Source organism: Mustelus asterias, chromosome 1 (assembly GCF_964213995.1).
Source record: "Mustelus asterias chromosome 1, sMusAst1.hap1.1, whole genome shotgun sequence".
NCBI lineage: Eukaryota > Metazoa > Chordata > Chondrichthyes > Carcharhiniformes > Triakidae > Mustelus > Mustelus asterias.
The window spans coordinates 33,527,359-33,544,714 of NC_135801.1; the positions used below are offsets into that span (position 1 = coordinate 33,527,359).

The window sequence follows — 17,356 nt, forward strand, 5'->3', positions numbered from 1 at the left end:
CCAGTTATAGATGGCAGAGGGAAGTTATGTGTGGAACCGGAGGAGATTGGTGAAGCATTGAACCAATATTTCTCTTCGGTGTTCACGCAAGGGGACATGAATATAGCTGAGGAGGACACTGGGTTGCAGGGGAGTAGAATAGACAGTATTACAGTTGATAAGGAGGATGTGCAGGATATTCTGGAGGGTCTGAAAATAGATAAATCCCCTGGTCCGGATGGGATTTATCCAAGGATTCTCTGGGAGGCAAGAGAAGTGATTGCAGAGCCTCTGGCTCTGATCTTCAGGTCGTCGTTGGCCTCTGGTATAGTACCAGAAGATTGGAGGTTAGCGAATGTTGTCCCATTGTTTAAGAAGGGGAACAGAGACTTCCCCGGGAATTATAGACCGGTGAGTCTCACTTCTGTTGTCGGCAAGATGTTGGAAAAAATTATAAGGGATAGGATTTATAGTTATTTGGAGAGTAATGAATTGATAGGTGATAGTCAGCATGGTTTTGTGGCAGGTAGGTCGTGCCTTACTAACCTTATTGAGTTTTGTGAGAAAGTGACCAAGGAGGTGGATGGGGGCAAGGCAGTGGACGTGGTATATATGGATTTTAGTAAGGCGTTTGATAAGGTTCACCATGGTAGGCTTCTGCAGAAAATGCAGATGTATGGGATTGGGGGTGATCTAGGAAATTGGATCAGGAATTGGCTAGCGGATAGGAAACAGAGGGTGGTGGTTGATAGTAAATATTCATCATGGAGTGCGGTTACAAGTGGTGTACCTCAGGGATCTGTTTTGGGGCCACTGCTGTTTGTAATATTTATTAATGATCTGGATGAGGGTATAGTTGGGTGGATTAGCAAATTTGCTGATGACACCAAAGTCGGTGGTGTGGTAGACAGTGAGGAAGGGTGTCGTAGTTTGCAGGAAGACTTAGACAGGTTGCAAAGTTGGGCCGAGAGGTGGCGGATGGAGTTTAATGCGGAGAAGTGTGAGGTAATTCACTTTGGTAGGAATAACAGATGTGTTGAGTATAGGGCTAACGGGAGGACTTTGAATAGTGTGGAGGAGCAGAGGGATCTAGGTGTATGTGTGCATAGATCCCTGAAAGTTGGGAATCAAGTAGATAAGGTTGTTAAGAAGGCATATGGTGTCTTGGCGTTTATTGGTAGGGGGATTGAATTTAGGAGTCGTAGCGTTATGTTGCAACTGTACACAACTCTGGTGCGGCCGCACTTGGAGTACTGTGTGCAGTTCTGGTCCCCACATTACAGGAAGGATGTGGAGGCTTTGGAGAGGGTGCAGAGGAGGTTTACCAGGATGTTGCCTGGTATGGAGGGGAGATCCTATGAGGAGAGGCTGAGGGATTTGGGATTGTTTTCGCTGGAAAGGCGGCGGCTAAGAGGGGATCTTATTGAAACATATAAGATGATTAGAGGTTTAGATAGGGTGGATAGTGATAGCCTTTTTCCTCTGATGGAGAAATCCAGCACGAGGGGGCATGGCTTTAAATTGAGGGGGGGTAGTTATAGAACCGATGTCAGGGGTAGGTTCTTTACCCAGAGGGTGGTGAGGGATTGGAATGCCCTGCCAGCATCAGTAGTAAATGCGCCTAGTTTGGGGGCGTTTAAGAGATCCGTAGATAGGTTCATGGACGAAAAGAAATTGGTTTAGGTTGGAGGGTCACAGTTTTTTTTTTTAACTGGTCGGTGCAACATCGTGGGCCGAAGGGCCTGTTCTGCGCTGTAATGTTCTATGTTCTATGTTCTATGTTCTATTGCCTTAAATAGGGCCTTGAACTGAGCAAAACCAGAAGCACTGTGAATGATCAATGACAAAGGGCATACAACCAAACTTGAAACAATCTACCTGGCATCCAAACGCGTCCTATGGGTTAATCAACTCCACTCCAACTCAACACACCCATAATACACTGAAGGAATATGAAGAAAATTATAGCATATCTCTACTTCTAACATGATAGGATTGCTAATCTGGCTTCAAGCAAGGTTAGTGGCATCCTTTTACCAGAGGCAAGTGACTGCCTGCATTTCACTTCAGTTTATTTAATTTAGTTACGGTTCAAGGATATCTTATCAGTATGTGTTTTACTAAAGCAGGAAACCAATGTCACAATCCTGCTAGCTGTTAATGTAATACTCCTGCCAACAACTCCTCATTAATGCCAAATATGTATTACTTGCACCCAAAAATTTCTAAAATTAAAGTGCAAATGAATCACCCGTTATTGTTCAGTACTTCTCAATTTTATGTAAGCCTGTCTACAATGTCTCTAACCCTACCAGTTGTTGCCAAGTTAAGTGCAGTTTTGCGGTGATGTGGCTTGTGTCCATCATAAACTTGGCTGAAACTTCTTAGACGCATTTCACTTTAGACTCTCCAAGCTACTGGACAATGTGAAACTTTCACCCCATTATTCTAAACTTGATTATAATCCATCTGACAGAGCTGGCAGACATATTTAAACTGACTGTGCCATTTATGTCCCTTTTGTTTCTCTTTTCAAACCCATTGATCTCCTGGGATGTCAATCATAGGGAGCCAAAATTAAAAGAATACTCTGGTCAAGCAGAACGACAGGGTGGGGGTACTAAATTAACCAAGATATTGGAGGGTGAAGAGGAGATGGAAAAGCAGTGAGGAGGGGGGAGAGGCGAGAAGGGGGCAAAAAGAGATGAGGAGGGTAGAGTGATGGGTGAGGAAAGAGAATAAGGGAGAGAAGTTTGAACAAGGGAGGAGAGGTGAAATGAGACAGAGGACATGGGGGACAGAAAGACAAGGGAACCAGCTCTGCAGGGAATGGTAGCATAAATTTTCTCTTCGTAAAGTATGGCAAGGTAGAGATGAATGAACAGCCCTTTTCTCTGACAAAGGGTCATCCAGACTTGAAATGCTAGCTCTATTTTTTCTCCACAGATGCTGTCAGGCCTGCTGAGACTTTCCAGCATTTTCTATTTTTATTTCAGATTCCAGCATTTGCAATAATTTGCTTTTAGTCCTTTTCTCCCTATGGCCCATTTCTGTTCTCACATGGCGGACAATTGCAGGACCACAATAGTTTGTTCAACATCTTAAGCTCTTTGATGATTGATGGGGCTTTGTGAAGCAAAGAAATATAGTGGAGGAGTTGGCTGTTTGCTTATTCTACTCTCAAAGAAGCGAGTATCCAGGAATCTCCTGGAAAGTTTGGCTTAACTATGATGCAAACGTGGATTTGCGTGAATGTTTCATCAGGAAATTCAGCTGATTTATGCTGAAAAATTGCTACATGAGTTTTATCGATCATTTGTGTCATTCCCAAGTTAATTCCAATCAATCTTAAGCGAAGCAGGACTCAAAAGTCACTATTTTTGGCTTTCATATAAAATATACATTTTTTTTATTATATATATATATGGATATCTTTATATTTAGATTCCTCCCTAGTGAGAGCTGCATTGTAGTTTTTCTTTCTCTAAAACCATTTTTTAATGACATTAGAATTTGTTACACTAAAGCAGAAAAACTTGTACAACTGCATTTACTTAAATCATGTTATACTTAAAGTGCATAAATAAAGGCTTGTGGTTAACTTTAATAACATTAATAATATATATGAATGATTTAAAGATGGAAGATAGCACACGTTCATGATTTGCTTAAGCCCAATTATTTCCACTGACTTTTTAGTTTTGTGCTGATTTTACACTTCGGCGAATGCTAATAAAATTCACAGAAAAGTTGGGCATGAAGAGTGGCAAGAGGCTCTTGTGGACATAACCTGTAATTTCCTGGTTTCTCAGTGTCGCATTTAGGCGGTACCGTAATGATGGGGAATCCCTCCAGGAAGTTTCCGCGTATGGGTTTAGCTGACAATTGTTCAGAATTGCTAACTTCCTCTGAACATTTCCACTGGGCTGGGAAAGATCCAACAGAAGTGACTTAAATCGCTAACTTCAGATGGTTCTGTCAGTTTTACCCTGATAGTTATGCTGAAAATGTTAGATGGGGAAAGAAAAATCACTTGCAACTCCAGAGTAATTATTTAAACACACAGACCTAGCCTTGCATGTGACACCCTGCACACGCATGACCCACCCCCCAATGGATACCTACACCGCCTCCCCTCCACCCGGGTCTGAGCCGTCCCTTCCCTGCTAAGTGTCGTAAGGGACTTTCCTTTCTTCCCCATACTGTGAGCAATTTTGGGCCCCACACCTCAGGAAGGACATACTGGCACTGGAGCGGGTCCAGCGGAGATTCACACGGATGATCCCAGGAATGGTAGGCCTGACATACGATGAACGTCTGAGGATCGTGGGATTATATTCATTGGAGTTTAGGAGGTTGAGGGGAGATCTGATAGAAACTTACAAGATAATGAACGGCTTAGATAGGATGGACGTAGGGAAGTTGTTTCCATTAACAGGGGAGACTAGGACGCGGGGGCACAGCCTTAGAATAAAAGGGAGTCACTTTAGAACAGAGATGAGGAGAAATTTCTTCAGCCAGAGAGTGGTGGGTCTGTGGAATTCATTGCCACAGAGGGCTGTGGAGGCCGAGACGTTGAGCGTCTTCAAGACAGAAATTGATAAATTCTTGATTTCTCGAGGAATTAAGGGCTATGGGGAGAGAGCGGGTAAATGGAGTTGAAATCAACCATGATTGAATGGTGGAGTGGACTCGATGGGCCGAATGGCCTTACTTCCGCTCCTATGTCTTATGGTCTTATGGTCTTATACCCCAGCTACTCTTTGCTGATGTCGCTGGGGGTGCGCTTTGCTGCTCCTATCTTACCCAGCCTGAGTGAGGAAGGTTGGGCAAGACAGGGGTTTTGGAATTTCCACGTGGATAAGTCGATCTGAGGAACGTGTGGGCTGCTCAATCAAATAACCGAGTTTTGTGCTGGACCTAACTTGCTGCCAGCATATAAGTGTAAAATTCTGCATTAACGACCACTAACTCCTGCAGAAATAATTCCAGGAAATTTTACGTCATTATATTCATCAGATGACAGGGGGCAATGTTGCGGGGGGGGGGGGGGGGGGGGGGGGGTTGTGATTGTGGGAGTGGTAAGGAGCTGTAACTTTAATTGCGTATTATCTTGGCAGAGTGGTTAGCACTGCTGCCTCTCAGCGCCAGGGACCCGGGTTCAATTCCAGGCTTGGGTCACTGTGCGGGAGCTGCACTTTCTCCCCACGTCTGCGTGAGTTTCCTCCCACAGTCTGAAAGACGTGCTGGTTAGGTGCATTGGCCATGCTAAATTCTCCCTCAGTGTACCCAAACAGGTGCCAGACTAAGGGATTGTCACAGCAACTTTGTTGTAGTGTTAATGTAAGCCTATTTGCAACACCAGTAAATAAACTTTAAAACTTTACCTTGAATGCTTTTTTGAGATTTGCAGGAGTGGAGTAGGGTGATTAGAATTTTTCCATTGGTTGCTTCATAATAATCTATGACAAAGTCACTATTTCTTCACTCGGAAGCAGTAGCAGGGGCATTAGAGAAGCAGTCATTTACAGTTTCAACTCTTGCTATAAGCCACCTCATGTCACAGTCACAGTTTTACAAAGGAAATGGGTTATTGCCATCTACAGGTGAAGCAAGTATTGCAGGCGACACTTGCAATACATTTTCTCATTGAAACATTCTGAAATGGAATACCACACATCCCTTTCCCACCCCACAAGCGATTTTAATATATAATAGATAATGAAAAACACAAAGAGCTCACAAAGTAATTGTTAATTGCGTTAAACACAGGGCTCGTTTTGATTCCATTCGTAGGTTGCAGTCACCTGTTTCAAAATCCCCCAAACTAAGTACTCCAGTAATTTTTTTCAAGTTCAGCCAAATTAATTTCTTCAAAGGAAAAATGCGACACCATATCAAAGGGGGACATGGGAAATTATACAAAACAATGTGCAAATGAACCCTGCCTCCATCTACCTACTGTGAATTTCTTGCATGGGGCATTATTTACAGAGGCAGGAAAATTTCACTGAACAGATTAATTTATTAAATTGCCCTGAACAGCATGAAGAAGCTTAGGGAATTCTGCATTCTGTGAAAAATATACCAACCCCTGTTGAGTGGTGCTGTGGACAACATGTCACCACCACTTTGCATCATCATTACTTTTGTTTGGCTAAATCGGGAATTAGAGAGTCGCATAGTGGGATGTTTGTGCAGATTAGGGAATGCACTCACATGGCACAATAAGGACCTTGGAGTCGACTCCCCACAATAAGTTGCCACTTGAAGCCACACAGAGTACATTTTATATCAGAAGATGCATCACTGACAAAATATTTTACGTGGTCCCTGTATCAGTGAGAGATGAAAACACAACTGACATGGGACAGAGCGGCACGATGGCACAGTGGTTAGTACTGCTGCCTCACAGCGCCAAGGACCCGGGTTCAATTTCAAGATGGGTCACTGTCTCTACGGAGTCTGCACGTTCTCCCCTTGTCTACGTGGGTTTCCTCTGGGTGCTCCGGTTTCCTCCCACAGTCCAAAAGGCGTGCTGGTTAGGTGCATTGGCCATGCTAAGTCCTCCCTCAGTGTACCCAAACAGGTGCTGGACTGTGGCGACTCGGGGATTTTCACAGTAACTTCATTGCAGTGTTAATGTACTTGTGACACTAATAATTAAACTTTAAACTTTAAAACTTTGGGTGCATGTATGCACACCGACCACCACATTGGACCTTTAAGCAGTAGTTTCATGCCTCACAAACAGGGTGGTACAATTCAATTTCTAGGCCATTGTGTCAAATAAACTTCAGGGCATATCAAAGGGTTACTCTTGAATATGCTGTGCCATTAAATGCTGAAAATATGCATCAAACAAAATGCCTTTACCTAATGACTGCATTTGAACCTTCATCAACATCAGTGGCGTTTACAAGCAAGACATCAGTCCCTGTTGAAACATCTTCAGGGATGGTGGCATGGTAGGTTTTGAAAGCAAATGTCGGAATATTGTCATTGATGTCATCGACAATCAAGGTGATGGTGCCTGTGCCAGTAAGAACTGGAGATCCTGCAGGGAGAGAGGGAGAGTGGAGACAGAGAGGAAGAACACATCAACAAAACCAGTCAGGTATTTGTAATTATATTATTATGCTTCCTCCAGACATTTTAATACATCAGAAAGAAAAGCCAAAGTCACAGGCAATTTCTGAAATGTGACGTGTAATTTCAACATAGAATAGTCCATGGAAACTGGTCAAAGGAACAGCTTTTACACAAAACAGTGTCACTCCTCGAAAATAAGAGTTATTTTAGCTGCTGACGAACAAATCACTGCTTTTAAGTCAGATGATATGGCTTCAACACAGGTTAAGAGTATCAAACCACATACATGAAAGAAATTGAAAATTAACCTTCTCATGCTGAAATATTTTCTAGTTATTGGAATATGTACTGCTTCAGCTCTGAAATATTTATATGACAGCTATAGAAGCAATTCCAAACTGCTTTCCTGCTGGTTACTGGAATGTCTAATTTTGTTTGCCGTTGAATATTTACATCATTTTAGGGTGAATCAACTTTCGAATGCTTTACTTCTGCTTTAATAATAATGACATTATCATCATTCTTTCCTTTAAATAAAAATTTACTCTGCCAATCCCTTACATCTTTTCCCAGCACGTTCTGTGTAACATGATGCAGCTCCATGGCAATCAATTAGGCTCTAGGAATTTTAATTGAGAATGTTTGTGTATAGCATATTAAACTTTATATAATGCACTTTTTATTTGCTAATACCAGCGCTTAAGTTTGTGAGTATAAAGTTTCCTCACTTTGTACTTGTGCTGACATTTTAATTATCATTAGCAAACGAAAGGGTGGAGGAGAGAAAAGTACCACAACTGTGCTACCTCAAAATAACTCTGGACCTTTCTATGAACAGCTGCACATGAAAATCTTTCTCACCTGTTAACTATTACGAAGGCGAAAGAATTAAAATAGAGAGAGGTGACTATGGCCTGAGCATTACACTTTGCGGCAATTAAGGGGCAATTTAGAGGTAACTGCAGATTTATTGTGCAGTTGGCACCTTGGAAAATGTATCTGAATAGAATTCTATAGACCTCTGACCCTAGTAAGGTCAAGTCCAGATTGGTTGCTTAAAATTGAAACTTTAGTTTGAAAGTTGGAATTTGGTACATTTTGTTCCACATAATTATTGGTTTCATTAAATTTTAATGATTCTTGTGGTAACCATTACCACTGGACACAGTTGCTGGAAAAATCAACCTGGCGATAGCCCGGCCTCAAAATATATTAAATCTGTTCAAATGCAACTGCCAATTGGAAAATCTATGCCAATGTCTTCAAGTTGACTAATTGAATGCACATAGTCAGCATGGCTCACAGTTCTTCCAAAACTCTGGAGAATGAAGACGCCTGCCGTTCAATTTGGTTTAGAGATTATTACAAGAGTATGTACATCCAAAGGAATGGATGCCTTTTTTTCAATGCTTCCGGTGACAGTTTCAACTACTCTGATCGGAGATACCCTGGGCACTATGCTAATTATGCAACTTCAGTTGTTGGAATGATCACTTTCTTGTTCAAAGCTACACTTCCACTCTGAGCTTAGGTTTCTCAATGTTGTGATTGCCTACCAGACTTCATTCTGTTTGCCTTTGGATTCAAGTTTGTTGATGTCTCAGCAGACACTTATGTAAACCATTACTAAACAGAAAATTCTCCCACTGCTGTCTGTTCAGGTTTCAGATCAGTATCAACACAGATAAAGGGCAATATCATGGTATTTTTTATTACTCTCATTCCACAAGTCTTGTTACTAATGCCTTTTCTTTATTTCTCCTTTCTTCATGATGCCTTTGGCTGAAACATGAAACCAGCAGCACTTCCACAGCTGACCCAAGTGACCATTATTCATGCAGGAACCCAGACTGTTCAACACTGGGGAAAATCTTAACTGACTCAGAGCCTGTACTGGGTCTAAAACACCCACAACCTATTTATATGCTTCACCAATGCTTGTTCCCAAGTGTTCTGGTAATGTGGCAGCTAAAGTATAGCCCTGTGGCCTCTCCATTAGCAGCAATGATACCAGCAATCTGTTATTAGGAGACAACTCTTCCATAGACCTACAGACCAGGATACCCCACTGCCACTGGCTGAATAATATGCTTGCGCGTTGATAGCGGGTTCCATACCCGAAAGTGTCAGCATTTCAACTTACAGATCCACGGTTGGTGCGTGTCTGATGATATGCAAATTGCCACCAATTAGCGGCAAGGGCGGATAACGGATTATCATCCCGCTCAATGAGTAATGGAGGATGGAATGTCCAGTCACGGAAGCTGTAAGCTAAGACCCAGAACAAGGTCACGGCCAGCACTTCAAAGGGCTCGCTGGCAGTGTCGGGTGGCCAGTCAATTGAGTTCATATGCTATACATAGTGAAGATTTGTGAACTTTCCAGTCTGGCCAAGTAAGTCCAATTAAATTTTAGCTAATCTCTGCCAACCTGCCGACCTTCAGAGGTGGCACTATTTTTTAAAAATCAGGAAGTCTCCCACCTTCTGGCATTGTGGAGGAGTTGTACATTTATTACATATTTCCATGCACCATCAGAACAAGGGGAGGAGCATTCTAGAAAGGGCAAAGTTAGCCCTAGATACAGTGAGGCCGCCCTTGGTGCCCTCCTGCATACAGTACATGATTGACATGACCAGCTCATGCCTAGCACAGGGAAGAGGAAGAAGCCCAGGCAGACTTGCGCTTGTGGGAGGAGATGGCCAAAGGGGTGAATGGTGTTGGCGGGTTAAGGAGGACGTGGTCTCAGTACCACAAAAGGCTCACTGACCTCACGAGATCAGCCAGGCTGAGTATGGCATCAGTATGAGCAATCTGGGTCCAGTGTGACATAGGTCTCATTAGGAAATGCAGGAGGTAGTTATGGTTAACCGTTCATCAAAAATTGCATGGTTCCACAAGGACACAACTGCCCTCGACCATGGCTTTGTGCATTTCAAGCCATGGTATGGTTATATGCTGGTATTTGGCAGGATCACCTTATGACACATGAGCATAGGCTTCAGGTTGACACATCTTGATCTGATAATGGGTTTTTAAGGTGCCTAATATCTTAGTTTCAAATTTTTGATGAAATCTCTTGTCAAATATTTTCAGGAGAAACAAGCCCACGACGCCCTCAAGAGAGTCCGTACAGTCTGGGTCTACTCAATCTGGAAGTCCTGACTCTTAATGAGGAGCAAGTGCTGGACCTCCTGCAGCCCGACTCGTCTATTAGTATAGGCAGGGCCAAGACTGAAGCAAGGCCTGGTTTTGGTGAGATGGCTGAAGCTTCAGACTTACTGATAGGAGGGGAGAGCTAGTGGGGCTTTAATGGTGATTAGGAATTATGCATTATGGTGAATAGAGTTAACACGTTGTAACTTTGACAAGCTTCATGATCAGAAACTTCAGATCAGCGTTCAAAGATTCATTGTGTCTGCGGAGTTCATTCACTCATGTCAGACTCTGAAGTAGTTTGTGTGTTGTGTGATAGGACAGATGTGTCAATTGATACCAGAAACCCCCTCACTGATTTCTCTCTATCACAGGGACAGGCTCTTCCCTGCAAGCTGCACCAGAAGCCATCCAACAACTTCTCTCCTCCTGTGAGGAGGAGGAACCCTCAGAGGGTGCAGCGTCACATCATCTCTCTGCACCCAGCAGCTTCGCCGATGCTGGCACGTCAGCAGGGTTCAGCACTCAGGACAAGGGACATGTACACACCGGTGAGGGCACTTCACATTTGCACCTGTCAGAGTGTGTGGTGTAGCAGGCCTCAGGCAGTCGGAGGAGTAACGAGGTGATCCAAAGACTGATTCCAAGTCAGATGATCAGCCTGTGGAATTAGTCATAAGGTGGTAGGATGTTCAGCACAAGGTCCGTGTAGATTTGGTGAGTATACTAGAGGGACTGCCTGCTCTGGCACACAGTGTGGAGGTGTCCAGCCAGACCGTGTGCACTGCAATCACCCACGCTCTGGAGCACAAAGCTTCCTCCAAGAACAGGCTGGCAATTACCCTAGAGGGACAAACCAAGCGCATTGCCTTCACACCATTGCCCTGGCACTGAGCCCAGGGGAACTTGGAGATGGGTCATCCACCAACCTCTAGGGACCTCACCAGTTGGCAGAGAAGACCAACTGGTCCTAGCAGCAGGAGGTGAACAGCAATTGCCTCCATCAGGAAGTTCCTCTCGTGACACTTCTGATGGGGGCAGCATCTCCTCCGTCCAGCAGCCATTGCACAGGCATCGAGCAATGCCTCCAGCAGCAACTGATGACTCATATGCGTCTCAGCAAGAGTCTCCAGCTGCTCAAGGCCACAGCTGCACAGAAGATGCCAACTAAAGTCATCCAGGCCAAGGGAGGTGGCAGATCAGACGCTTTTCTCCAATGCTGCCACAAGGGGGGAGCACTACAATGGAGCACTCATGGTAGTGAATATCTACATTAGTCATAAACAGGGGCCCATGGATGAGGTTATTACTTACTGATGTTGTTATGCCTTTGAAGCTCGTGGATAAACACAAAACTCAGGTTTTCTCCTGCTGACGTTCTTATTGATTTACTGCGGCTGTATGACATGTGTCTGAAAGTTGAGGGAAGAAATCGGATGGTGAGAGGGGGGAGATGGAATTGTATTCTTGTGTGGGGTAATGGAGGATGTTTAGATATGAAGGCTAAAGGGTTCTCTCATTGCAACTGGGAAATGAGGGCAACATTTCACCAAACTTCTTCTGTAGCAGTGGCAAGTTGCACTGTAGAAACATTTATTGTATGAAGGCATTCCTGGTGGCACAGCCATCTACTCGATCACGGCCAGGGCCATCTTCAGGAGTATCACCAAAGTCCCTCATCGCCACTGTCCTCAGGATTGGCCCCCACCTGGCCCGTCATCTTCCTCCAGAGCAACTCCTCTTTGAATGATGATGTAATCGAGTACACAGCAAACCACGACCATTAGGGACTTACTGAGGGGGAGAACTGTAATGCACCTCAAAATCTATCCAGGCGTCAGAAGTGCATCTCTCAGAGAGTGGTGGTTTGCTCCACTATGGCACTGGTGTTGGCAGGGCTATCATTGTACCTCCTCTCTGCTTCAGATCTTGGCACCTCAGAGGTGGCATGAGCCATCTTTTGAGTGTATTTCCTTTATCACTTAGTAGCCATCTCCACAAGTTATCCGGGCGGGTAAAGGTCTGTAATCCGTGAGTTCCTAAGAATGCATGCATCGTGACTGCTGCCCGGATACCTGGCATACACCTGCATGATCCACCCTTAATGCTCGCACACCAGCTACACATGCGTGCAATGGATGCCCTCTCTGCTTAGGAAGCTACATGGCTGTCCCACAGGAGCCTTAAGGCTACATGTGTGCAATCAATGGTTCCCTCAACCCTGCGGAAACCTGCTGTTGCTTTGGGGCTATCCAAGCTGGCTTTGGACATTCTGCATGAAGAGGGAAGACTTTCTGCCCCCATCTTCAGTGAGTCTCACTCAGTTGGAGATAGCTCTATCGCTGCCTGTATACCCTTGGGAGTACTATAAGGTCCTCTATGCTTCTGCTATGGGTTCCTTTTGACCCTGGTGCTGCTTTGTCCCCTTCCTGAAGAACAACAACATCCTGACCCTCCCTTGTGTTTCCTTCTTGCTCTCACCTTTCTCCTCCTCAACCTCCTTTTAATCCTTCTCTCCTCCTCACTGGAGGTTGTCTCTCCAACTGAGACCACAATCCTTAAGTGTCTCAGATAGCATCTACTCCTGGGTAATGGACAGAAAAATATTCAATCAAAATGGATCTCATGAATTAGAGGAGAATTCTCTGAATGAAAAAATCTCCAAAGGGTTTCACTGCTCATTCACATGGGCAGTCCCTGCAGTTGGTAGAGTTTGCACTGCAAAGCTGAGGCTGCTCTCAGCTGCAGTTTTAAAACCCACCCAGGCAATCTTGCCCATGAATAAATAGATTTCCCACCTGTGGTAAACTTGATCCTAAAGGTGTATTGTTACCTTCTGCATGTATTATAGTCGTGGGTTGGGTTGTTAATGATCTTAATTGGTTTGTCAATTGCAATTTAAATAACCCAGGCGGGTTCCCAGCTTTTTGACCATATTGTCGGAAACCAGCGTGGTTACATCAGAAATGGGCCCAACATCATCACACCCCATTATACGCCCCATGAAGCGGCAAACGTATTATTCAGTCCCATATTCTGCTCCCCTGGTAACCCTGATAATCAGTGGGTGCAGGCCCAGGGAAGCCTGATTTACAGCTATATCTGGGATGCTATTTGTGTCCTTGCTACTAAAGGTCACATTGGACCAGAGTTGTCTAATGCAACTTATCCACTGATGGGTTTCAAAATAAAAACATTGTTTTGTGAAGTAGCTGCATTAGTATAAATATTTGTGGTCCTTAAAATTATGAATGTAGGCATGACGCATAGTAATCAAGATGATGCATGCCACTGGGATAGGAATTTTTTTTTATGTCATAGGCATCGCTGGCTGGCCAGTATTTATTGCCCATCATGAGTTACCCTTGGAGGGCAGTTGAGAATCAGCCACGTTGCTGTGGCTCTTGAATCACACATAGGCCAGACTAGGTAAGGATGGCAGATTTGCTTCCCTAAAGAACATTAGTGAACCAGATGGGTTTTTCCAACAATTGACAATGGTTTCATGGTCATCAGTAGATTCTTAATTCCAGATATTTTTTATTGAATTCAAATTCTACCACTTGCCATGGAATTCGAACCCGGGTCCCAGAACATTAGCTGAGTTTCTGGATTAATAGTCTAGCAATAATATCACTAGGCCTTCGCCTCCCATGAGAATGAGAATGCTTTGCGCTTGCTTAAGGCAGAAATCAAGTTGCAGCTTGCCTCTTGGGCTGGTTGCTCCCTAGCAGAAGAGGCATTTGCTAAATCTGTGGCATCATGTTTTTTTAATCCTTCAACCTAGATTCCGAAAGACTCCTTAAGTATGTAAAATAGAGTCATCACACCTTCGTAGTCCATCAAGAAATCTTGCCAGCCTGTGATCACAAGTGACATGTTGGTTCATGAATCTGGAGGAATAGGTGTTCTGTTGATGCCCCTTCTCCTATGACTTGCTCCAAAACCCCCATTCTGGCACACAGCTGAGGATTACAGCAAGTGGCCCACATAGATTTAACTGAGATGCCTATGGGCATGACCAGTTCCAGCAGCTCGCCTTGAGTGTGTTGCTGAGGCTCGAACCCACTTTCCTTGAGTTTTGCAGTCCATGCGGACTTTGGATGAGCAGCACTGAGACTAGGCCTGAAAACAGAGCCAGACAAAAGTCTACCCCATTAAGACTTCACTGAGGCAAATCGGTTAACCAATGTTAGCTGCTGTAGAGTTGTTCAGAGTTCATTGTTTCTTCCAAGAATAGAATAACACAACACAAAGGGAGCCCATTCTTTGAAAGACTTACTAATTTTCCCAATCACCTGTTCTTTCCTCTTGGCAATTTTTTATATTTGTTGAATTCTTTTTTGAAATCAACTTCCACGGGGGCAATTCTCCCAAAAAAATTCGAAGTATTGAATTTGCGGGAAAACTGCAGTAATTCACGTTGTTTTTTTCAGTGGGAGCTCAGACTAGAATCTCCCACACTCTGTGCAACGCAGAGGTCACCAACTTAAAATCATTATATTTCAGGCGGTGGGGCCTATTCTGGCTGGAGAGGCTGAAACCAATGGACCTCTGTGCATGTGCAGTGGCCCTGAAGTGTCAGCCTCTGGTTTTCTGGCCAGCTCAATCACTGGCCAACCCAGGACCCCCACATTGCTGCACCCCCAGCCCCTCCACAGCCCCATCCATTTGTGCGCCAAACTCGACCATCTCCGGCCCGATCTCCAGCGTGCCCCCCCCCCCAGCAGTGATGATCCCCCCCCCCCCCCCCCCCCCCACTGCCCGACCCCCTGGGGGGGCCCCAATTGCCCCCCATTCACTCTAGCGGGGTCAGGCTGCTAGCTCCCCGAAGTGGGGAGCTACTGCAAACCCCGCTGGAATGAAACACTCTGGCGGGTTGGGAGATGCTGGTGGTCCTGGAGAATTCAGTCTCGGGCCCACTAATAGCATTTAAAAAGTATGTTAGATATTATTTAAATGCTAGCCCCGTCCCCCAGTCGATTTCAAAACCGGGCCTGTGAGACGCAAGTGTGATGTGAACGCCCGCGGGAATCTCGTGAATCGGCTAACACGCGATTCTCCCAGCCCGCTGCGCTAGAATCACCCCTACATCTTTCATATAGTGCATTCCCGGTCACAGCAAGTTGCTGTGCAAAAAAAGTTTTGCCTCAAACCACCTCTGAGGTTTTGCGAATTAACTTAATCTTCTCCCACTGTTTCTCCTTATTTGCTCCATCCTCATGATTTTGAACACCTCTATGAAACTTCCCTTTTGACCTCCTCTACTGAACTGAGAACCACCCAGCTTCACAAGTCTCTCCACGCAAGTCTTTCAATACAATAAATTTTCTCTACACCCTTTCTGGGGCCTTGTATTCCTTCTTAAAGTGAGGTGCTCAGAATTCCCCACAGTACTCCATCTGGTATCTAACCAATGTTTTATAAAGGTTTTGGATAACTGCCTTGCTTCTATTTTCTATACCGCTATTGAAAAAGCCTAGGATCCCATTTGCCTTTTAAACAACTTTCTCAATATGCCTCACCACCTTCAAAATGTTGTCAATGTGCACCCCAATTCTCTCTTGTTCTTGCATTGCTCCCCACCCCCATTTTACAATGGTACCGTTTGCCTCTTCTCATTCTTAGTACCAAAATAAATCACTTCACATCTCTCAACATTAAATTTAATCCGCCAAGTGTCGGCCCATTTCACCAGGCTATGTCTCCTGAAGTCTGTTATCATTTAACTTATTCTCTTGACTAGATTTCTAACTTTTGTATCATCTGTGAACTTTGAAATATTGCCCTGTACACCCAAATTCAATATATATCAACAGTGGTCAAACACCAACCCCCGGGGAACGCCACTCTGGACTTTCCCACAGATTGAAAAGTCGTTCAACATTACTCTCTGCTTTCTGTCCCTTAACCAACTTGATATCCATGCAGCCACTGCCCTTTTAGTTCCAAGGACTTCAATTATATTAGCAAGTCTATTATGCTGTGCTTTATCAAACACGTTTTGAAAGTCCAAACGCATAACACCCTCATCAACTGTCTTCGTTAATTCATCAAAAAAATTAATCAAGTAGGGCAAACATAATTTCCCTTTAACAAATCTGGGCTGACTTTTATTTATTAACTCATATTTTTCAAAGTGTCGATCAATTTTGTCCTGATTTAATATCTCTAAGTGTTGTCCCACCGCCGGTGTTCAATTAACGGGCCTATAGTTGTCAGGTTTATCCCTCTCCTGCCTTTTGAACATATCTGATGAAACTTGTTCCAGCAGATTGTCCATCAAAAGAAATGTTAAAAATGAAAAGAAGTAGATCCATTGCCAATTTATATTATTTAGACTTTTGTGTTTTCTAAGCCAGCGATGTGTCATAACTGGTTCATTATTGATTCTAAAATGACGGCGTCAAATTATCCCAATCTGGAACTAAAGAAATTATGTTATAATTGGCCGTTCCCTCTGGCAGAGCCAACTGTGTCATAATAACTTTAATTTGAATGTTTATCAAATTAGGATCAACAGAAATTCTAACTGGACTTCATTTTTGCGTTTATCCAACATAGCACCAAATCTCATATATGTTGGAGAGTGATTATGGCTGTCATCAGATTCAATTACGGGTACAATAACATATGTGTGCATATGCACAGAGGGACAGGCTTCACAAGGTCAAGTGAAACTGGCCAACAAAAATCTTAAAATTACATTTGGCAATGCATGAATCTACCACAAAGTTGACTATGTGTAGTGACCTCATTCTCATTGCTGGGTATATATAAAAACTTTAAATTAGCATGAATGCCTATCACTGAAGCTGATCATAACTATCTTATTTACTGTATTCCCACATTCTATTTTTGGAAAGATATAGCAGAGCATTCAGGAGTTGCAGAGTCTGTTTTAAACAACAACATTATACAGCACCATAAAAATGACACACGCACACAAATGTTGGCAGCACATACGCTGTATTGGACTAATTTTGGCAATTCCAGAGCTAATCAATCTCCCTGGGAGATAATGCCACAAATTATCAAAAGCAAAATCGTGCTGACTAGCATTTTTTCGACATATGAATTGTCAACTTGCCGGGGTGCAGGCAGTCCCTTAAAAACCATACATTTCGCAC

General features: G+C 43.8%; 1 protein-coding gene across 1 annotated transcript in view; it reads right to left on the reverse strand.

The window, feature by feature from the left end:
* fat4 (FAT atypical cadherin 4) overlaps window positions 1–17,356 on the reverse strand; it is a 323,488-nt gene that overhangs the window by 90,586 nt on the left and 215,546 nt on the right. The window contains exon 8 of the mRNA XM_078211165.1: window positions 6,856–7,036. Within this exon, the coding sequence (XP_078067291.1) occupies window positions 6,856–7,036 (181 nt within the window). The remainder of the gene's footprint in view (window positions 1–6,855; window positions 7,037–17,356) is intronic.